The sequence below is a fragment of the Mugil cephalus genome, chromosome 2, assembly GCF_022458985.1.
Source record: "Mugil cephalus isolate CIBA_MC_2020 chromosome 2, CIBA_Mcephalus_1.1, whole genome shotgun sequence".
Lineage (NCBI taxonomy): Eukaryota > Metazoa > Chordata > Actinopteri > Mugiliformes > Mugilidae > Mugil > Mugil cephalus.
Window position 1 is genome coordinate 18112776 of NC_061771.1, and position 23332 is coordinate 18136107.

A 23332-nucleotide genomic window follows, 5' to 3' on the forward strand; every position below is an offset into this window, starting at 1 on the left:
ATGACTGCCACCGCAGTCGTACAAGGCCTCCGCAGAGTATGACAAACCGCCGCGCAGTGTTTGGAGATGTGATAAGCTTTCGAATTCACTGACGTGCACCTCAAACTAAACCCCTCGGATCGCGTTTCACTTTCTCACGGGTACCTGTAGCAACGTGGCTCCGTGCGGCTCTTAGCAAGGTGCTATTTTCGGTCCGAACGCGCGGCCTCGCTCGTCATAACCTGGAGGCCTCGATAACGCCGCCGGCAAGGTCGTTTATAAAATGAGCAAATTACAAACACGTATGTCGGGGGGGCCGAGCCTGGCGGCCATCCATCATCTCTCTCACTCTCTATATGCCGCTAATCAATGTCAGACAATGAATCAGGTCACATGGAGCGAGCACGGTCGCCGACAGCTGCAATAGGAGGTACTATAAATCTTAGGGGATATTATGTCCACGTGTGGTACACGGTCATCATTTCCCTTTTTTTTTTTTTTTCTAGCTGGTATAACTCTGATTAATTCTGTGTGATTCTGGTGCTCCAGTGAACGTCGTTAAACATTTATACAGGGATTTACATGGTGTCGCAGTCCGAGAAAAAGAAAAAAGAAAAAAAAAAAAGGGTCCAAATTCAACCGTACTGAATTCACTGAAGGATTAAACGTTCTGTTATGGTTGAAGAAAATTCTTCTCCTTCTAAAGTAGGACAGCAACAACTAATAGCTACATTAATTATTGATTACTTTCTTAATTATGGTTTAGCTGAGAGGGAAAAAAATGTGAGTGAAGTATGTTCAAGCGGAAATCTTCACACATGATGTTAGCTAAGAAGCAGTCAAAATGCAAACAACATAGATTTTTTTATCATATATATATATTTATCCTTATATATATCCTTATATATATATATATATATATATATATTTATCCTTATATATATATAAGGATATATAAGGACATATAAGGATAAAGTAATCACAGTGGAGGAGCTGACCCTAGAGGATTTGTTCGTACATGCTTTCATCTCTTCCATCCTTCAACCCCTCATTTAAGAAAGCTGTCTGTTCTTCTTGCCCTGGATGTAATCCTCATGTTGCTGAGTAAGTATTTTAATTTTCTCTTAACCTCCGAACAGACCTCTCTGGCATCTGCTCAGGTATGCACGCGCAAACACTCGGCTACAAAATCCCATCTTGCCACCGTTAAACTTAAAAAAAAAAAAAAAAAAGAGGCACTTGATTCTCGGTAATATACCTGATATCATTCAATCTTTGTGTGGTTTTCAGAGGCAGCTTAAAGAGAAGCTTACGGCGCCACCAATAAGGCAAAACAACTTCACAAAGCGGACATCGGACACTGTTTTTTTTTTTTTTTTTTTTGCCGACGTTTGGCAGGAGCCGCGAACCGCAGCAAGTGTCCAGACATCTCTGCTGCACGCCAGACGGGCACATCAAAGCGGTGGGGACCACACGCCGACTCAGACAGCGGGGTTCAAACGCAGATTAGACAAACTATGCAGACGGTCACATCAGTTACAGCCACTCGGCTGCCCATTCACGGGCTGTCTTCGCCGATGACCAGATAACGGGAGGCAGGGCACACTGTGAAAGGCGAAGGAGCGGCTTTTTGAAGGTGAGAGATGAGAAACGCTGATACTCGGACAAGGGGAGAAAAGAGACGAGGCAGCTTACGTTTCTGGAGGCAGCTGAATCTGGCGGAAGGAGCTTCGGCTTTAACGCCGAAGATGCCAAAACAAATAGCCGTCACCATGGTAACGGTTATCATATGAATTACCCGTTGTTTATGTGAGAACAACGCAAGCTGAAGTCACTGTAAAGGAATCTTTACAAATTGCAGTTGCATCGAGGAAAACACTACAAAGTTTCGTTTTAAAACCACGTTGAGCTAATTTTAAATGCGCATTATCTTGCAGACGGCTGATTCAAGAGCCAAAACGTAGACACAGGAAGTGACTGGCAGCAATGTGAGGAAAAGAAATGAAATGTTAATGAACTTAAGCATGTTGTAGAGATGACAGGTAATGGCGTTACTAATTCAGTTGATTGACATAAGCAGACTTTTGCCACACAGGATCACTGTGACGTTCACCATGGTGATAGTGGGGTTGGGAGACAAGAGGCAGCGATATTAACGACATTCTCGTTTCAGACAGCGGTGATGGCAAGAAGGGCTAGCTCCATACATACATAGGTAACCACAACCTGGAAAACCCATTGGTAACCACCTGTCAGCCACCAAGAAATGGGCGACAAAGGAATTGCTTCAGATGTGGACGTTGCTGAGGTCTGTAGAGAAGTCAACAAAAGCCTTATTTTCATTTTTCAGACTTGTTTACAAGGAGCTTGTTTTGTTTCAACAGCTCAAATATATTCACAGAGAAAAGCAGCAAATTCTCACAGTGAAGGAGCTAAACCCAGAAAATTACATTTCTGTTTACTCATTAATCAAATAATTACTCCACCTTTACATTCAGCGGTTTCAAACTGAGCAAAGCGCTGGAAATGATCACATTTTAGATGTGATCGCAGACATCTATTACCAAATGTCCCAACTCATCAGGATGTCTGTCAGGAAACCAAGTCAACAGGAGAATCAACATTTTGTCCCTTCAATTACTTCACTGTTTGCCTCTATCCAGCTTAAAAAACAAAATCAGCGCGAGGGCGATGAATCAGTGCCATCAACAGGTAGTGTGTGTAGAGGTGGTTCAGACCTTAAAGTATCTGGGTCTACATCTGGATCACAAACTGGACTGGTCGGCTGATATAACCAGAGTCAGAGCCGTCTCTATTTCCTCAGGAGACCGTGGTCGTTTAATATCTGCTGGAAGCTGCTGGACATGTTCTACCAGACCATCATTCCCCAGTGTCCTGTTCTACGCTGTGGTGTCCTGGGGGGACACATCGCCGCTGGACAAACTGATACAGAAGGTGGACTCTGAAAACCAGACATTGGTGGCAGATGCAAGAACCCTGAACAAACTCCGTCACGAACAATGTCCAACACCGTAGTCCACATGACACCGTAGTCGAACAGAGAAGCTCGTTCAGTGACAGGCTGCCGTCTCTGTCCTGCTCCATGGACAGGCTGATGAGGACGTTTGTGTTCTTCAGGCCGTAAGACTCTAAAACGTCTCCCTGTGAGGAACCAACTGGACCGTGGTCGATGCTGTTACTGTATAATGTTACACATTACAGTGTAAGTTAAATAGCTTTGGTTTCTGTTTCTATGTGATGAAGATACTGGACACCAAATTTACCTTGAGATAAATACAGTAAGTATCCATCCATCCATCCGTCCATCTATCCGTTATCTTTTGACTATTACCGAAAAGGCACAACTGACAGTTTAACAGCTAATACTTATAATTCTCAGCTGGAAGTCAAAATGCAAATAGTTCAAATATTTCTACAGCAGTAAAATGCAGATGAGGCTCAAAGAGCTGGTAACCCAGGTGGCTCATTCAGATTCAAGTCTAGCGGACGTCCAATAGTGCCGAGTTATGAAAGAAAAGCGTGTTCCACACAGAAAAAAAAAAAAGTGAGAGGAATTATTTAACTGGTAAAGGGACGTGGGTGTTTGTTTGTGTGAAAGATAAAGTGTTTGAGAGGTCTTATTTTGCCTCACGCCTGCACTTAAGAAGACAGCGCCTGGGAGCCGTGACACATTTCTAAAGGAGGAGTTTATCTTTTCTCAGCTGCTGTCTAACAGCGTGGGAAATGTCAGTGCCTTCAGGCAGCCCTCTGGCAGGTGGGAGGCACATCACTATCCAGTATGCTCTGTATGTAAAGCACCAAAACACTATTAACACTATACCAGCTTGAACTCAAAGAGGTATTTAGATCAGGCTCATGCTCCACCGATCATGTGACAACGCTGGGATAAATGACACAGATTTGACATAGATGACACTAAACAGATAGATACTGTATGGTAAAAGTTTATTTTTTTTAAAATGCATGTCGCTGTTTAAAGAGCCTGAGAAGTCTGATAAAGATACGGGCTGTTGAGCTTCCATAGTCATGAGTGTGCTTTTAAATCGGGGAGTAAACAGAACTGTTTGGCTGATCTGGGTAGCTGGCCCGAATGGATCTGTGTGCTCCCTGGAATGGGACCGCTTCTCAGAATAGCCAATGGCAGATGCCTTCCTCTGTGTTATTTGGAGGCCAAGGGCAATGGAATCCCTCCTGCAGCGCTCTGTGGTGCGGTCCTTACTTCAGGACAGAGGGGGCTTTAAGCCAGGCGGACACAAAAATCGCCTCTCTTCACTGGATTCATACAGGTTGAGGTAACATCACTAAATAAAGTAAATAAAGCGTCTATTACGCACTACATTCGCTTTATGTTCTGCTTCCTTATGAATATATGGACGGATGGATGCAGGATGAACAATTATTGATTTATTCGCCTATATTTTTATTGCAAAGATGAGAAAATAAAAAGAGATCTCTGGAATGTGACCCTCTAAGAAAACCTTCATGACTAATCACTTCACTGATTATTAAGCTCACCTTCACAGCCCTTCTCTAGGCCAACAACATGCCAATTAATATTCAAATCTCATAACTATTTTGGTATCTCATATTTGGAAGACTAATGAGCATTGTCCGGTTTTTCCTGATTTTTCCAAATAGAGAGTTATTAAGTTCATACCATACTGTAGAGATCACGTGCATCGAGGAACTGCTTGAAGCAGTTCAACAGCAACGCCGAACTTAGAAAGGGATCTCTCTCCGCTGTGTTACAACGCATTGCATCAGTAATGGCATAGAGGGGGGAAAAAATAAAGAATAAAATCTTTAAATGATTAATTAGCTTCTTATCTTGTCAAACACATGATTTTGCATTTCAACTGTCCACCAGCGGGAGAAAAATGGGACGACCGAGAGCGTTTGCGGAGCTGCAGGATGTCGACCGGGGAACCTTCGGTTTCTTTACAACACTTATCTACAGACGCCAACGTGAGCACGGAGGGCAGGGCGGCCCCGTTATCTGAACGCACCGACCGCAGCCGAACAATGACAACAATTACTGCACATATCTCAAACACACCGGGTAGACTGATATATCCAGATATTTAAATTCCTGCATTGCTGCTGTTGTAATGATGTCGTTACAGAGCCAACAAGGTGCCTTTTTACAAGAAAACTGTGGCTCTAATATCAACTAAACACTGTCACATGTCTGTGAAGCTGACTGAAGTGAAATCAAGGTTGCAGGAGTGTAAAACAGTTGTTATTGTAATACAAACACTAAGCCAGATATCACTCAATCCTCTTTCAGATCATCTGACCTCCGAGGAGAAGGATCTGGTGTGGTATCATTTCACTGTACTTGTCACGTATCGGGCATGGACACACAACTAAAATTGAAAGTGACTACGTCCTCAGCGTATCCAGACATATGCTGTCAAAAATAGACGGGTGAAAAAACTGTTCTGTCAATCTGCAATAGACGTCCAGCTCGATGTGCAATTATGATAGATGAATTAGAAGAATGGATCAGAAACTGACGACTGATATGACCTCATGCAGCAGTTCTTACGATTTGTTTTTAAATGTTACATGTTTCAGCATGAGAAAAGCTTATTTACAAGGGACGAATATCGCAAATGAAACTTCAATAGAACAAAAAACCATTTACAGTAGCTGTATGCGTCTAATAAAATGCGGCTCTACATAGCGTACAGGAAGCGCTGGGGCTCTGGGGAACTTGATAAAGAAAGTTTCAACACACCCACGGCACCTGCTCAGACAGCAAATGCATCTTGTCTTGCCGATAGCTGATGGCGCAGACATAGCTGCTAGGGGCACGTCCAGATTGCCTTACTCGACAGGCCTGCGGGGCAGGGCGTGGTGGGCGAGAAAAGCAATACCTCGACTAAAATGTCCTGCTGTTAATGTTCTATATCTCTATTCCCATCTCCTGCAACAGCTGGATGTCTATTCTGGAGATCGGAAACGCAGTTACCTCCGGTTACCTTTTAATTGGAAATTTAACCCACCACTATTTTTACCTCGGTATACCATGAGAAGTTTTAGAGCCAATGTCTCACTTGACGTTTCTCAGAAGACCTATTGATACAATCAACAAAAACTGTCAGAGAGTCGCCTCCTTCATTCTGAGCACTTATTTGGAAAAAGCAGGAAGAGATGAGAGGTCAATAAAGGAGGTAGTAAATGAAGTGCAAGAAAAGCTAATGCAACAAAACTAGTTTCCAGCGACACAAAGAGATCTGATACGTGCCTTTCTTTGACAGTTGCCACACGTGCAGCACAGTCCATGTGGATTTTGCTCTGCATGAAGTTAACAACAGTAACTAGACTTGTGGTCGATTCCACAAACAAACAGTAAAACCAAAACGCCCAGACGCCTTAGTCTTTCAAAGCAAATTAAAGTTCAGGTTTCTCAGTATCTAGGAATAATCACAGGCATACAGATGGTGGAGTTTACAATCTTTTAAAGAGAAATCCTTATTTACCTTTTCCTTCCAAATATCCTAAACATGAGACTGATGACAGTGGATGCCCATCACTGAAAATATAAGTCAGTGCATGAGCCAGGCCGAGTGAGATGACACCAGCATGCTCAGAGCGCTAACATGCTTATAAGGACAACATGCCAACGCTAAACGGGGCTACTTTAGCACGTTAGCATGCTATTAGCTAAACGGCACTGAACTGAAAGCACAGCTGAGGCTGATGAGGATGTCATTATCGTTGCGGGTATTTGAACAACAGCATGGACAAAATGTGAATGTGCGCAGATGGCGGCGTCATGGTGATTATTATTCATCCTGAGAGGTGATGCATGTCACTCAGATCTACAAAGAAAAATATTAATCATCTCTATGATGATCTCTACATCATTTCAGGGAATAGCTTCTAAAACGTGTGAGCACATCGACTAACAGAGTAAAAAAAAAAAAAAAAAAAAGCAGACAGGCAGGGATTGACACATGCATTTTTATTTCCGAACAAGATCCACTTTTTAAATTTATTTGACTGTGCAGAGAGACGGGAGATATTTTTGCCCGTCTGCTTTTCGTATCTCTTATGTCGCTGTCCACGGACGGGAAGAACAACTGCCATCAATGAGGTTTAATTCAGATTTTTGTAAGAATTAATTTGATAAGATTTTAATTTTTTATTTAAGGAACCATTTTGTTCGGCATAAAAGGTACACGGTCTTTCCCAAGAGAAGTGGGACACCAATGAAATAAAGACAGAGCAAACAAGATGAAGATGATTTAAATGGAAACGTCAGAGTTAAATTTAATGTTGTACTTCTCCTGTCCAGGACTTCAGATATGTATTTCAATGTGGGGGTACATGATTAGTTCGATTGATATTGACTAATTGATTTAAGTTTTTCACTGAATTAATTTAAAATAGATATTTTATATCAACTGAAATCAGCAGATAATATATAGTTACTGAAGAGACATCCAGAAGGTTTATATCTTTAAAAAAATGCTTGTTTCACATGCGAAGCACCGTACATGTCCTGGAGGTCTTAATCTAATAATTCTTTTGGCCAATGCCAACTTCTAATGTGAGTGTAATATCAGTGTTTCATTATGGTATCCTAACTTCCTCCGCTAGCGTAATTTTTTAAAAAAGTGTTTTTGAAAATGCTTCACCTTTCCTGACTGATAAAAACCACTATAGGTTGTAATGTGAGCGTAATTAATAACCTAAAACTGCAAACTAAAAAGGCATCGACAACGAATTTGCACTCTAGCTCATCGTGACTCAAATGGTCAACTCAAGCGTCTATTGATACAATGTATATCAAGAATATATCTATCTAAACCTAAAAATAGGATCAATGGATGCAGCCTTTTTAAGGTTATGCGGCGGCGTCCTTGCTTATGTCATGGGTGGAGCTGTGGCACGCGGATCTTGCATCAATGCCCGTATGGGAACGACGAAGGGACAAAGGGACAAATCAAAGTTTATAATCGTCTTAATTTGTGTACAGTTGTAGCCCTACAATTCAAGCAATGTAAAATCTAGTATGCAAGCTCAAAAGAAAGTTGTCCTTAAAAGGGAGATAATGCAAAAAGTGATTTACTCCGCAAAAAAAAAAGAAGAGAGAAAGCGAAAGAAAATGTAGCTACCAATGTATATGATTCGCTGTTTTAATAACTCCAGTTAGACAAAGCGACCACAACCAAGGTGAAAATGGGCGAGAGTACAACGACCTTTGACATTTCGGGGTCCGTCATTCAACCAAAGTCAAACTGCCTGGCCGACTCAACACATACAATACTCACCCGTCTGCGACAGAAAGGTAATCCCTGAGCGATGATGTTGATGCTAAATATCTTGAGCACTTTCTGCGGAGGTAGCGACTCCCTGGTGACGTCCTTAGGATCTGCCAGGTTGAGTTTCTGGCTGTCCAGCGGGACATGCAACGTCTTCTCTTTCCCACAGGCAACATTAGGCATCTTTTTCCGACTACCAGACGACGAGAAACGGGGAATGGGGCAATGCCGCAGCATTGCAAGAAAATATATAAATATATATTTAAAACTTTCTAATGGGTCATATCCCAGACTACTGCCGCGGGTACTTTCCTTAAATTTCTGCCGTAACTTCCTTGGACCTTCCAACCATTGTACAGACGTACTAAAACACTGCACTCGCTGAGCTCCGACCTACTCAGAGCGCATCCCCCTGCTGACTGCAACCCTTTAAAATATCTCTGGGGTGTGAGGTCACTGTCGCCCAAGCCAGTCACAGGAGCAGCTGCTGTCAGAGCCTGAATGGATGGACCAACTCAGCCTCTCCCCTCTCAGACGGCGCTGTGGAATCTGCTTTCATGAACCGTCAGCGGTGGAATGCGACCAAGAGCCGACCGACACAGCACGTGTCCAGGAGACTTCCTCATTGTGGTCATTTCTCTGGCTCTACTTCTGGTCCACCCAACTCATCGGACTACATCATCACCAAGCCCAGTTAAGTGTTACCATGAAAGCTGTCAACAAAGAACAAAACAACACATCCCTGTATCTAAATTGCGTTGAAGCTGAGACTTGTTCCGCTAAATTTTCTAAACTCTTTCGTGAACGGAGGTGTTGAGGAATGTCATTAACTATGTCAGCAAATGGGCTGCGGGTATTTCAGGAGACCATCACACAGTTGTCCATGTGTGACACATGCACCTAAACAAGGATCTGCTCGATGAGTGTCAAGACGGATGGAGAGATTTAAGTCCACTGAAGTATTTTCGCAATGAAGCTGCAAATACAGAAGATGCAGCGCGACGCTTCAAGCATCAGAGGTGCTTAGTCGCAAAACCTGATGCAGTACCAGGGAGTTCTATTTATTCCGTTTATGCTGATTCCCCAAAAACGAAAAGAGAAAATTAATTCACAGGGGAAATAGCTGACAATCAGTGTTGAATATGTATGACTCTACACACTGAATACTGGTCCAAAAGACAACTTTCCCCGTGTGCATTTAAATGTCCAAACACACGGTAACAAAAGACCTACAGGGCTTAACCTCTCTTCTATTCTCACATCCACCATTGTTTAGGGAGGATTACAGAGCCTGAACATCTATTAGAGTACACCAAGGGCCCGACACACCAGTCTGACGGTCAGCTGTCGGACGCCATTGGGTGTCCATGGCGGACCAACGCCCAGGGTTTTTGCACTATGTTCAGCACTATCGGAGCGAGTTGTGTGCCCTCGTCAACAGCTGTTCGGCCAATTGAGCCGCGTTGCACCAGCAGCCGAGGAAGACAGCGAGACATAAAGTTGATGACAATCTGAGTTAGAAGGAGCTCGCTGGCAAACAAGAAACGCACGCCCCATTATAGACTATATATATAAATATATAAAGAACTTCTCACAGTATTGAAGCTCGGGGACAAGTGTTACCGACCATCGCTATCTTAGCAGTGCCCGACTCTGCCTTACCCCCGACAAATTCAAAAATGGAAAGAGGTAGCATGTGAGTCGAGCAGAGGCGGGCGGGTGGCGCCTATGAAAGACAGCTAGCAACCGGAGATGGAACCCACCTGTCGCTAAAGTGGCCCTAAATTATGCAAAACTTTAAGCCTTGATAGAATCGCAAATGAGAGTGCTTGTAACAAGTCAATACATACAGTTGTCATCAATTGAACAATTATCTAAAGAGACCCAAAGAAATAAAAGAAAAATTGCACCAGGCTGTAAACATATTTATTTCTGTATAAACACTGTGCCTCACTGTAGACGTCAGTGTCAGGTAGCCATTTTGGCACTTCTGGATTGGCTTCATTTTTCAGCCTTGGAGATCACCACTTGGCCTTAACACGGGCACCAAATATACGCCAACTATGAGCTTACCATCAGCTGCAGTATTCCAACTTGTGTCCACTTTTAAGCAGTAAATATCACTTGTTGGAGGAGTCAAACTTTGTTGGTATCTTTAGGTTAAAACCAATAGGTGGGGCCCCAATAACCTGGGACAATAGAACTACATTACAGTCTTTCAAATGCACAATCCCAAACACTGAAGCCGAGGAACCTTCAACCAAAGCCAAGTCTCACTACTAAAAAGCCGTCCTTTTGCGAAATCTGTTCATTCAATGGCCTGAATGAATGATCGTTTATTTTTCCCTTAGAGAAACGAACCATTATTCCACATAGTGTGTGAAATAACCACAGAGGCACCACAGTGTGGCTGTTTGTCCCAGGCCTTGTAGAGGTTACTTGAGCTTCCAGACTAATCTTAGGCCATCATCAAGCTATGTGAAAGACACACTGTTCCAGTCTGCTACAACATGATCACCTCAAAGTTACTTGTTAAACTGCAAGCCGTGCAAGCAGCCTTTCACTTTTTGCAACGCTTATTCTCCGCGCGTGGTAGAACAACTATTTATAAACCATTTTCTTTCAAATGACCTGGGAACTTATAATACATCCGTTTGCATTCCCATGACCGCAACCCCCAAAATATGAGACTCCTCTAACGAAAAACAGGGATAAGGTTCAAGGAGTTGATCGGTTCCCAGAGTGTTTCTGGCTTTGTGTATTCTTGTATCCTCCCAAGGCAAAAATTGGTTATATTTTTGGAGATTTGCAAAAAGTAGGAAGAAAGATGTGGCCCTGTTGAGCTTTACAGTAACCAAAAACTATCCATAGAAGAAGAGAGGATCAGTGCCACGATTAAATCCACTGACAAATGTTATGGTCACCAAGTTACTAATGCACACGCTCATAACATCTCTTTGGAGTATTTAGAAAGGCTATTAGAGGGAACTATTTCGTATGCTTTCTTTTAACACTGTGCTTAGTACCACTGCTTGGTCAATGAGTTTGCATTCCTTGACAGGACATCCCAAGAGTGCTGGAGGTGACAAGTCAAGAATGTTTGGCTTCTAGTTACTCGGTACACTCTGAAATCCTTCCCAGGGTTTCAGAGTTGACAGGGTTTAAATACAGATGCAGGTTCTGGGGAAGGGAGTGTATGTGTGGTAGTTACTGACGAGGAATCTTAAAGGAAAACCTTGACTTTTTTTACGAGGAGAGACCAAAACTAAACATGAGTGGATTCTACTAGCAAGTACAGCATTTTGTTTCATGTTTTTTTGTACAGAAGCCTTAGTTATGGAGTCAAATCCATCAGTCCAATTCTATTAGACCACACAACATGTAGTTTGGAGACATGTAGAGTATAAATTCTGTTAACTGCCTTCATATCCCTTCACATCAGTACAGGAGAAGATTAAGTGACTTTGCGAATGTGAAATCGTTTTAGACTCAAAGAGATGAAATATAAATGAATACATTCCTAATGTAACCTAACACCGTGATGCATAATGCAGAGATAAGGTAGCCCCAAGCATGCATCAAGGCATGTTTTAAAAGGTTTACAACTCCACACAGAGTATACTAATCATCCTTTTCACCCCCCAAACAACTCTTCGTTGGCAGTGAACTCACGCCCTTTGCCAAACACCGGAGGCTTTACTTGTAAAAGCAAAAGCATGAGCATACGCTCGATTGCTCGCAGGGCTGGTCAGTGTGAGGAAAGCAACACGAAGAGGTAAAGCCTCTCAGTGCAATCTGGCTGCAAAAACCAATCACAACCTGTAGGCCATGGGTGAATGCATGTGCGCGACTTTCAGACCACTGTCTCCCTCTGGTGTCCAAGACTGGGACAATGATGCTGCACTGCACAAGAGAAGTTCTAAAAGATGCACCAGAATTACTTCACAAATTAAAGAGGCTCTCCTCAATGCAATTTATGAATATAGATCTTTGTCCAATTTGTAATTATTAGGTCAATCAAATAAACATGGACGGCTTGACAAAAACACTGCAGGAGTACAATAATTACATGTTATATGGAAAGGCAAATCCTTTCATCCTGATGATTACCAGTTCACATTTAAGTAGCATTATTTAATTTCAAATTAAATTAGGTATTGAGTGTCTTAAAAGTACCTTAACTAATCAAGACATATAGAATCCTCCATGGGGGATTAGGTTAAAATATATACATTTTAGCATTACTCCCCAACAGCTCAACAAAGGTGCATCAGCGAATAATGAGGGGCCTCTGTGGGGGGGAAAAAATATCATCAATACATTTTGCTAGCAACTCAAACTAGTTGCTTTCATGTGGGAGGATAAGAACATTGGTCCTTTGTGGCTCAAATCTGCCTGTGTCACATGGCCAGTGTGTGGGAGATGCCACCTACAATAAAGGCAAGCTGCCTTTTTTTTTTCTTTTTTTTTCTCCGGGAAATATATTTAATTGGTGGCAACAGAGAATTATGGAGAAAAGTGGAGCACTGAATTTAGCGGCAAATGGCTCGAGTTAAACAAACAAGTCATTGCTCGTTCAATTTTAACAAGATGGAGCAGGCTACAGAGCAGCGGTATTAGTCAGTAGAACTTCAGACGGATATTTGCTCGATAAAACCGTTGCCAAGGCTGTAGAAGCAGAGCGGGAACACCAGCATGAAAGCCTCTCTTTACACATTCAGTGTGGACGAGAGTTTAATGTGATTTAATAGTGACCTCTGAAAATCTAACAAGGAACATCTGAGCGGCAAATACAGAGATTCTTTTACTTCATTTACATCTAGGATAGTTTTGTCCACGGCAGGTGAACTGCGGTGCTGAACCACTACAGTAACATTTGTTCCAGATAATTCTATGATTCATTCTTCCACCTCTGATGTCACAGCACTCTCGCCTCGTCGTGCCCCTCATAGCTCTGCAGATTCACTTGAGACTAAAGGCCTCTTATGCCTCTTAATCACCGCAAGACATCTAATCCTCTAAGATCACGTAAGTCTCAGTCATTAGCCATGAGTGATAAGTTAAAATGAATTCTGAGTTGGATGGGCAGTAATGCACCTCAAGTAACTACAATGGTCTCATCATTTCCTTTAAGACTAAACTCTCACTTGCCTCGTGCTCTCTGACTTGCTGTGTAAAGTCCCAGAGAACACACTAACACAACTGAAAGACTGGGGACCACACAAACTAATATTGAAACCAATATTATACAGGCGCTCGTGCTCCTGCTACAACGACAGATTAATCTCTCCTCCATTTCTGTGGTCTAGTTTCACTTTGACTCCAATCTCCGGCTCTCGCCATCATTGTTCCGATATTCTTGCTACTTCCAGTCATCTTCTGACGCCATTTCCCGTGTCCCACCATCTCGTTTCATTGGCTGTTGGCAACATGTGGTCTGAGATCAGTCGGGTCACTAATAGATATTAGTATAAAAGTCATGTTCTTAGACTTAACACTTAATGTAAACAACGTCAAGCTTTCCACCTGCCAATCTGTGGTTTCCCACAGACTAATCTATATGACACATTATACAGATATGAACACCCATGCCAGCCCAGTGGCCACAAGCCTCAAGATTACATAACACCATACATTCTGCCGTTCGACACGTGAAAATATCATATGATACGTGCCCTTTTAATACATGTACCTCTGAACTGAAAGGCATGTGGACACAATATAAATCTGAATGAAGTTTTGACTCAACTCCATTACACTGCACCTTCGTGGACGCTGACGTCTGCATATAGATTCACGAAGCTCTTCACGAATGTCGAAAGCTTAAGCGATGAGCATTGCCCGGATTACTGCCCCACTGGCAGCGGATCAAACAACAGCAGTGTCGGGTAAGAAGAGGCGTCTTATTCGGGCGACCTGACCCTACGGCACCTGGAGCCGGTGAACACAATCTGTCGGCACAGAGGACATGTCGGGACAAGCACAGGACGCACAACAGTCCCAGTGCTGACTCCACATTAAGCTTTATATGGGTAGATAGATTGCCTGGCCAAAACAAAAAGTCACACTCTCTAGTAGTTCATTGGTCGGCCTTAGTTTTGATTACAACATTCTCTGTGGCGTTATTTCAATAAGAAGCGTCTGCAACATGACAAGATTTATTTCCATCCGTTGTTGCATTCATTTTCATCAATTTTGTACTGATGATGGGAGAGTCTGACCACTGTGTAAAGTCTTCTCCAGCACATCCCAAATATTCTCAGTGGGGTTCAGGTCTGGACTCTGTGGTGGACAATCCATGTGTGAAAATGATGTCTGCTGCGCTCATCACTCTGGAACAGGGTAAATCTGGACTAAGACCTTCGCCAATGTCCAATATTTATGCTCCCCAGCAAATTAAAGCCTTTTTCCCTGTTATCCTGATTGATTGGTGGTTTTCTCAAGGCTACACAGCTAAGCAAGACCCTGACTTGTTTTGTTTTTTTTTCACCAAATGTTTAAGTGATTGCCCATTGCCCACGTTTCTTCCTCAAAGACGTTGGTTCCACATTACCCCTATAGTTTTTAATAATTAACCCAATTTTAGTAGTTTTTGTTTCAGTCTCCTTAGATGTTTTCTCTGCTTGATGCACGCCAGTGATATGACGCTTCATACTTGGGGTTAAATAACTTGTTGCCAGTAATTTGCAGTAATTTATCAAATAGGAGGCTCGTACCTATTTGATTAGTTAAATCCAGGTGGCAACTTTTTTTTTTCTGGCCCAAGCAACGCTTCCACACTTTACTTATGCAGTGCATGTATCTATCACCAAATGCCACATCTTAGGTCCAAACATGGAATATTATCGTCCAATGCAATTAATAAGAGTAAGATAAATTTGAACATATGCTAGAAATTAACTGTTAAAATGCTTTTCTGTTTTTGAAAGACATAATATAAGCCTCACTTACGAAGCCATTGCAAGCGTTTTAGTTAGCAAATCACAAATTCATATTTATTTAATATAAACTCAGCTTCTAATGGCTGACTGGTGATATGTCAAAATATAAAAATTAGTCCCCGTCGAAATGTTTTGGAATATGACTCAACAGTTCACTCAATTTAAAGGCACATTCATTGTCTTAAGTGACTTGTTTTGAATTGTGACTATATTATGTATTGTAGGTCCTTGAAGTTTGCTGCATGTACCTCTGATTTGAATGAACGTATTTTCCACGTGAAGCATTTTTGGTCCTTAAGCTGCTCCACGTAAACTTAAAACAAAAGGGGAATTTAGCGGCGAAACAAATTCAAGTCTTTTATTGCGCTCTCAGGTTCATTTTTGGCATCTTGTTTATTGTCACACCTATCTGTGTTATTTTAGTTTCGCAATAAGGTTTTTCTTAGGGAACCAGGCGTCAGATGTAACAATCAACAACCTGTTAAGATACCGACACGTCTGTAAATCATTTTACGTTCCACATTTCTCACTGGAACCGTCAACAAATGTCAGCAGAGTCTTTCTGCTCTTAATTCCACGCATACCGAACCCACAGCTGAACAAAATATCTCCATTCATACATTCAAAGCCAGCTAGTCCACAACACAGACTAAGACCCTGAGAAACCCACCTGACAGCTGTGTGAGAGGGCGAGAGGCACAGATGAGCAAATTCACACCAACTGCTATATTTAGGACAATGTAAACAGAGACAATATCTGCATCAAAGACTCTGACACAGTGAACTTCATAGTGATGCACAGGTATGACAAATAAGGGGACGTGTATTGAGTGTTCTCGGAGCAGCACTCATGACAAATCCATTACAGCTATCGTCGTTGGCATCGTATTTTGATTTTGGAGGCTGTGTTGTAGCGCTCTTGGGCTGGACGAAATTATAAAGACACTTAAGCTACTAATTCAACACAGTTTAACAGCATCACAAACCATCCAGATCCTTCAAAATGATTCAAGCGGCAGATTTCCTGCACTGTTTCTACATAAACTGAACATTATATGAGTCGTGAAGCTAATGTTTGGTGCAGGACTGTTATTTATTATTCATTGGTTGTCACTAGTGTACCTAATGAACTGAAGGACGAGTGACAGCCTGGCATCACACTGGAGAAAAAAGTTCAGTCACGCAACCGATTTTAATTTATTTCTATGACACGAATCCACATATTTAAAATAAAAAGATTTTAGTTTGGATGAAACTACAGATGAACTGGTTTTTATTCTTTACAGTCTCATACAACTGTCTGCTGAACCGAGCCAAACAGGTCAGGCCGCTATAAACAAAGGGAGGATGAACGGCCTAAATATATTCTGTCTATACTTGACACTATATGACCGACCAATAACGTGTCAGTACTTAAAGAGGTCGACCACCCATTGGTTTGCTTGTTAAAATTTATGTTGGCACATTCCAACCAAACTGTCAAATACGATTATCATCCCTCACTTCGTGAAAACCTACTGGCTAAGCTCCACTTTCTGCCTTTTAAATATAGGCTCCGCGAAGGCCACTGAAACATACTCTACAGGAGTCATGTCATCGGCCGTCAAGGAAACAAGACACCGGGGTTAAAAGAAGGAGCCCGCTGTCTTAATTCTCTGAGCGAGGAAAGATGTGCCAATTTGTTTTAGAGCGCTGGGCGCTTGTCCGTTCCCAGCTACACCTCTTACTCACTCGCCAGCCGTCAATCAGTGAGGCACGAACGCGCTTTTACCACGTCATAAAACAGTTTTGGTGCATCGCACAGATGAATGAGTGAGCTGTATGCGTGTCCTTTATGACTCTCACAGACAGTGGAGTTCGCTACATTACAGTAGAAATACAGCCCTTTACTGAGAGTCCATTTTATTTTTTATTGTTTGCTTTTTAAAGGGAGAACTTGCATTATTACGACATATTATCATTTCAATATATTATTATAGTCAATTATTTGTGTGACAATATATCGTTGAGCAAAAATTTGTTATTGTGACAGGCCTTCTTGTGACTGAAATGTAGAAACACAATTTTTTAACACAATATGGAGAAGCCTTTTTATGCCGTGTTAGTGGAAAAGTTGTGAAACAGCCATCATACAATAGCATTTTATGAATAAAACTTAAATTGTGCTCAAGATTCTTCATTTCTGGTAATAACTACAGGTAGAGGGAGAAGCAAACATCAGGTGTCTCAAAAACAAAGTGTAGGTATTGTAAACGGCTAAGAAACATCCACACAAATACCAAGTCCTAAATTTTCCCAATGAAATGTCAGGATGGTCGTTGTTATTTACTTCTCCCGTCAGTGGTTTTAATGTTGTGACTGATCAGTGACCATAAAAGCTGTGCAGTGCAGTAACATGATTGTGTCACAAGAGGGAGCCACTGCCTTAAAGATGGATCGTTCACTGCCAGTGAAGAGTTCAATCGGACTTTAAAAGCGTGTGGGGGGGTTTGGTACCTCCTTAAAGTCTGCTACAGAAGAGCCAAAGCTCAGTTCACAGAACTGAGACACTGCTTCCACTAATTTCCACTTCTCCCTCTTTAACTTTTACACAGGGACTCTATCTTCCCTAGAAAGCAGCTCTAACGAAACCCGTTCAACTCACGCAGCTTGACTTACCTGGGAAAAGCTTTGGCGCGTTCGTCCCGAGTCCAGGTTACTGTTGGGGGCAGACACATTGTTCCTGAGAGAGGGAGACCGCAAACCATCCTCCCCCTCTCCTCCTTCTCCCTCCTCCTCCTCCTCCTCCTCCCTCCCGCTCTCCGCCGAGTCGTCGCTGTTTTGGTCCATCTCCTCCTCGTCCTCATCCTCCTCTTCCTCCTCCTCGCCCTCTTCCCTCTCCTCCTCCTCCCTCCCCTGCTCCTCCCCTCCCTCTGTCCTCTCCTCCGCCTCCTCCTCCTGATGGCTACTGCTGTTATTGTTCTCCTCCTCTTCCTCCTCCTCCTCCTCCTCCTCCTCCTCGCCCAGCGGCTGGCCCTGGGGCCGCCGCTGCTCGCCGCCCCACAGCCATCGGGCCCCTTTCTGTGCGCCGTTCACTTCGTTTGGAAGGCTCTCTTCATCCCCGGCTCCCTCCTCGTGTCCCTGAGGGCCGTTGCTGGTGCCCGACTCGCCGGGTGCCCACGGTTGCTCCGTCTCGACATCAACCTGCGACGCCTCAGGCTGTGGAAAGCCAGGAGGAAGTAAACAATATCTTTGTGAGAAAGGCAGGCTATTGTAGCTCAACTTGCAAAAGTGCGACTCTGAGAGCAACTCTGAGGACACTCATGTGAAACGTTGTGAACGGTAGCCTCACCCTCTGCTGCAGCTGCTCTTCCTCCTCGACTACCTGGTTCATGTGCTCGTCCTCGTCATCCTCCGCCGCCTGCTGGGGTGCCCGAGCCGTGGAGGAGGCGTTACCTCGCACTGCCGGACCCCCGGGCCCCCGACTCCGCCTGCTGCTGCTGCCCCCCGACAGCAGATCCTGGTTCATTTCCAAAAGCCAGCTTGCTACCTCCTGGACCTTCGCTAGGCTGTCTGAAGAGGAGAAGGGCTTGACATTCTGCAGAGGAAAAAACACACGGAAAGGCACGGCCGGTTAACGTCTGTCGGTTGTTCTCCTCTGTCCTTTGTAAAACATACCGCTTCAAGGGGAAAAAATGTGACAACACAAGTTCAATTGTTGGCTCCGGAATAAAATAATGGACAATAATGGCTCTTGGAGACACATTCGCGCGGCTCAGCGGCAGACAAGGCGAAAAAGGTGGGAGTGAATGTGTTTGGCTTTAGATCACACGGAGCTGGATGCTAAGCTAAGCCTCAAATGTGGACGGATGGGCAGAATGGCCTTGAGAGCCACTAGGTTTTCCAGCTCCCGACAAAGCCAATGAACAAAGTCCAATCTGTCTAATAGTAAAAACACAAACCAGGCTCTGAAGTAACAGATGCTCGTTCAAAGAGTCGCCTTGAAGACTTCACACAGCCCACAGCCCACAGAAAGTAAACACACGTTGTCAGCCTTCTAAATCTGGTGTGTTGCTGATAGGAGTTTATGAGTTGAGGAATCATTTTTAAACATCTCTGAGAACACGCAGAACATAAAGACCGTCGTCAAAAGATATTAGCTTTTTCAGGAAGTGAGAGCGTGAGAGAAGTGGTGCCGGCGATGCTTGTTAATCTGCCACCATCGAAATAACTGAATTCTTTTGAGTTTACACTTACAATTTCCAAATAAGACAAACTATAACCACACCACAGCTTCCTCTGTTTTGTCTTGCCTCGTGTTTAAGACAACACATCACGGTGAAGAATTACCTGAACTCCACACTGTGAGGCTTCATAAAGGTTGCAGAGAGTGTACGTGAAGCACAGTTATAGCAGGAACTATATTTTCAATAACAGAGGACAGAGCAGCTGTCTGCCACAGACCTACGAACGCTGCCAGAAGTACCATAAGGGGGTGAGGGGGATTACATTTATAGACAGCTATCTCTGTGTACCTATAGATAGATAGTTCAACCCCAGATCCTGATTCACACACACGTCCCAAACACACACTGCTAAAAATCACACAGAATTGTTTTCAAGAATAAAATTAAAACTCACTCGGCATGAACCCAACAGAACTTTTTTTTTTTTAGAGTATTTCTAAACGGAGAGTAAAGACAGCAAACCTCTTCACGGCAGAACTGAACGGTTCGGTAACAATAAAGGCTGAAATTATTAATAACATAAAGCACATGAAGACTGGAGCCTCGGAAGCCGCCGTTAAGTAAAGGACGGGGCAGCGACTCCTGTCGTAGACGGTTATTAAATATGAAAATTTCGCCGTAGTTTATGGAGCTTCATTAAAGTCAGACACACTTTGTAATTAACTGGATTCATTCTTCTTGGGTTTTGGCCAGAAAGAAGATCGCTGTGCACATTCTTTAATGACAGGTGTTCATACAGAGATGCACAGTGCACATACACAGATCAGCCACAACATTAAGACCCCTCCTCCCCCCGACAGGTGAAGTAAATAACATTTATCATCCTGTGACAATTCAATGTTCTTCTGGGAAACGTTTGGACCTTGCATGATACACCTAGACCAGACCAAGACCCCCCCACCCCATAGGCCTCCAAATTCACCAGGTACCAAACTGATCTGTAGGATTAACGGGAACAAGTCAGATCCACAGATCCCTCCCCTCCAGCCATCGGACCAAAGACCCCGATTATCCACATCTTGTTGCCAGACACCACAGGACACCCTCAGAAGACCCACGTCCATTCTCTGATAAGTGGAGACCTACACAATATTAGGAAGATGGTCATAATGTTATGCCTGATCGGTGTGTAAGTGTTATTGCGGACTTATCTGCTCGGAGGCGTAGTGACTTGGGTAGGTAGCAGGTAACGCAGGTCGCTACCTTAGCATCAGCTAGAAGACTAATAGTAAGAGTTCCTAAGGCTCCAGCTCCGCATACGTTAGCAGTGAGTGAACTTTTGTATGACCAAATAACAATTTTCTTGCAAATGAAAATCAAAAAAAACAGTCAACAAGCGATTTTCTGTCACTGTCTCAGAAGGAAGCTAAAAGATCATTAGTGCAGAGCAGACTTCCTTCCTGTTCCTATTGAGGCATGAGGTCACCGGCTCCTTCCGGACCTTTTATTCGCGTTACGTTTTATAATTAGCCATGATCTTTGTTGAAGACGCTGTAAAAGGTGCCAATAAGCATTTTTTTAAATGGTCACATGAGAGCTGTAACAAATCAAGAATCAGGATACGCAGAATGCAGGTCCAAATCTCAAATCACAAAACTATACACGAGGGATGAGAAAATACTTTGAGGCTCACATACGTTATCTGCTTCAGTTCATACCAATTGCTTTGACCTTGAGGAAACAGTCACTGGTCCCTTTGTAAGGCTTCTCTTCCTCTCCGCTGTATAGTCCCAGCGCTGTGGTGGGAAGCATTAGACCTATCTCAGATTGCACAGCACCCACTCTTGGGACTGACGGTTCATTGCTGCGAGCTCAGAAAAGGAAGGCTATGAATAGCCAAAGTTGCCCCTGCCTTTTACCGGAAGAACTGAGATTCTGTAATTAGTGTCTTTAATGCAGCTTGAAATGTGTTTGTACAGCTCATAACTATCTAAATAACCGTAACAGTTACTGGCGAGGTCTTTTTTTTTTTGTTTAAGTTCTGGTTTTACATGGCGAAGCAGAAAATGTTTTGTAAAGCTAATGAGAGAGGGTAACGCTAAGTAAGCACGGCGCAAGATGAAATTCCAGCAATATTTGTCGTCAGAAAAAGCTTGCCACACGGCCTTTAGTGTACGTACACACGGTTCATTCATCGGTCTCTATTCTTGGTTCTGCAGGAGACAAAAATAGCTTTGGGAAACTGGGGAGGGCAGGTGTGAGTTTGTGTCTGCTGATAGAAACGCTCTGAGAGCAAACACAGAAAACTATATGTGAGCTGTCGGGATTATGATCGCAACCGCGCTTGGTTTGGAGTCACGCATGAAGCCTTGTTCCTCAGAGGAAAACAAAATAAGGACATTCAAATGATAAACTGCTAGCATCATCTGGTGAATTCCAAGTCTACCAACCTGTCGTATCAATAAGATTATTATTTTTATAGTCAAATACAGGGAGCATTTCTACTTATTTCAACTATTTTTTCAGCAGGCAGGCGTAGAAAAAAATGGAAATATTTAACAGTTAAAGAGAACGATACTGAGTTGGGAAGAATCAGACGTAGATATAGTTGAGTGTCAGTAAATGTCGTACATATATTTATCCAATGACTAGAAATACTTCATGTGCTAATGTTTCTGTTGGAGTGTGTAAAGAAACTAACCAATGTGCCAATATTGTGTTTATAAAAGGGGCGGGTACTGGAAACGACTTCCCGATACGATACGTATCACGAGACATTATTGTGATACGATATCGCGATATCTTGCAATATTCTACGTAGTTCACTGAGAAATTTTAAAAGCAGCTTAAAATACAAGTTGTATATATTTACATCAGATGCCAGTGATAATTCACTGAACAAACTGAGTCAAAAAAAAATATTAATCCAAATGATTCATTTCCAATTAATTGCACTTGTACAGAGACATTGGGGGGAGGTGTAGAAATCGTTCACAATCGGCCCAGAACACAACTTTTTGTGACATTCAAAATTAACCTGAAACAACAGGAAGGTAGTTTGGTCAAGTCAGTTCTTATCAGAGTATGAATCCACTAGCAAACCACAATATGGGGCAATATCAAACACATCTGCGCGCAATTTAATCGTCCTACAACCCGTCAGAGCCATTTTGTTGCAAATAAATTCAACTCCGCTCCCTCCTCTGTCCAAACAACCTGACCAGTCCAGCGGATCTTTGTCGGAGCATAATCAGTTTCCAACGGAGGGCTTCCGGACCAACTTTCCACCGCAAACGGCACGAGGCCAGCGACGTTCGTCCGGCTTCTTCCAGATCCACATCCCGGCCTGCCAACCAGTTTGTGTAAACAAGATGACAACTCCTTGATTGTGCTCTTAAGCACGCATTCAATGCTCCTTACTGTGCAAAAGATTTTTTCCTCCCGTCAGAATAATAAGGCGCTCATTGTGTGCCCCGGTAGTTTGGCAGCGCGACACGCATCCAAACAGTCCCTGGTGTAGCCGCTGATGGAGAGGGGTTAAGATTTCTGCAGTGCGCGCTGCCAAGTTGGCACTCGGAGGATAAAGCCACAGCTGTGGCGCACACAGACATTACTTGAGCCCGGCGCACAGACCCGTCGTGGGGCACTTCAGCAAACATATGCCGCCGCCGCCGCCGCCGCCTCCTCTCGGACGGATTTGAGCCGATTTCTCAGGCCGTGCCGGGACAGGTGTTAAACAGGTATGCGTTAACTTTCTGCAGGCGGCATCAGAGCGTTAGTTCCCACCCCACCGCGTAGCTGGCACCCAAACTACCGCGAGAGTCAGGCCAAAAACACACTTCCCCCGTTTTGCAGCACTCAATTAGCACTGAATCAATCTCTCCCTGAGGACGGTGTGAGATACAAACTGACAACATGTGATGTTTTTGTTGCTGGAAGTGAGCGATTTGAA

The 23332-nt window shown here is 43.3% G+C and overlaps 1 protein-coding gene across 4 annotated transcripts in view; it reads right to left on the minus strand.

Moving 5' to 3' along the window:
- The window catches only part of fbxw7 (F-box and WD repeat domain containing 7), a 106684-nt gene that overhangs the window by 52356 nt on the left and 30996 nt on the right, over positions 1-23332 (minus strand). For 3 of the 4 annotated variants that reach the window (XM_047576117.1, XM_047576128.1, XM_047576118.1), the window contains 2 exons: positions 18546-18791; positions 17873-18412 (listed from right to left, as the gene is read on the minus strand). In XM_047576117.1, the coding sequence (XP_047432073.1) occupies positions 17873-18412; positions 18546-18722 (717 nt within the window). In that variant the 5' untranslated portion in view covers positions 18723-18791. Of the gene's footprint in view, positions 1-8282; positions 8794-17872; positions 18413-18545; positions 18792-23332 lie in introns of those variants that run through there. The other variant, XM_047576137.1, reaches the window with a different exon arrangement.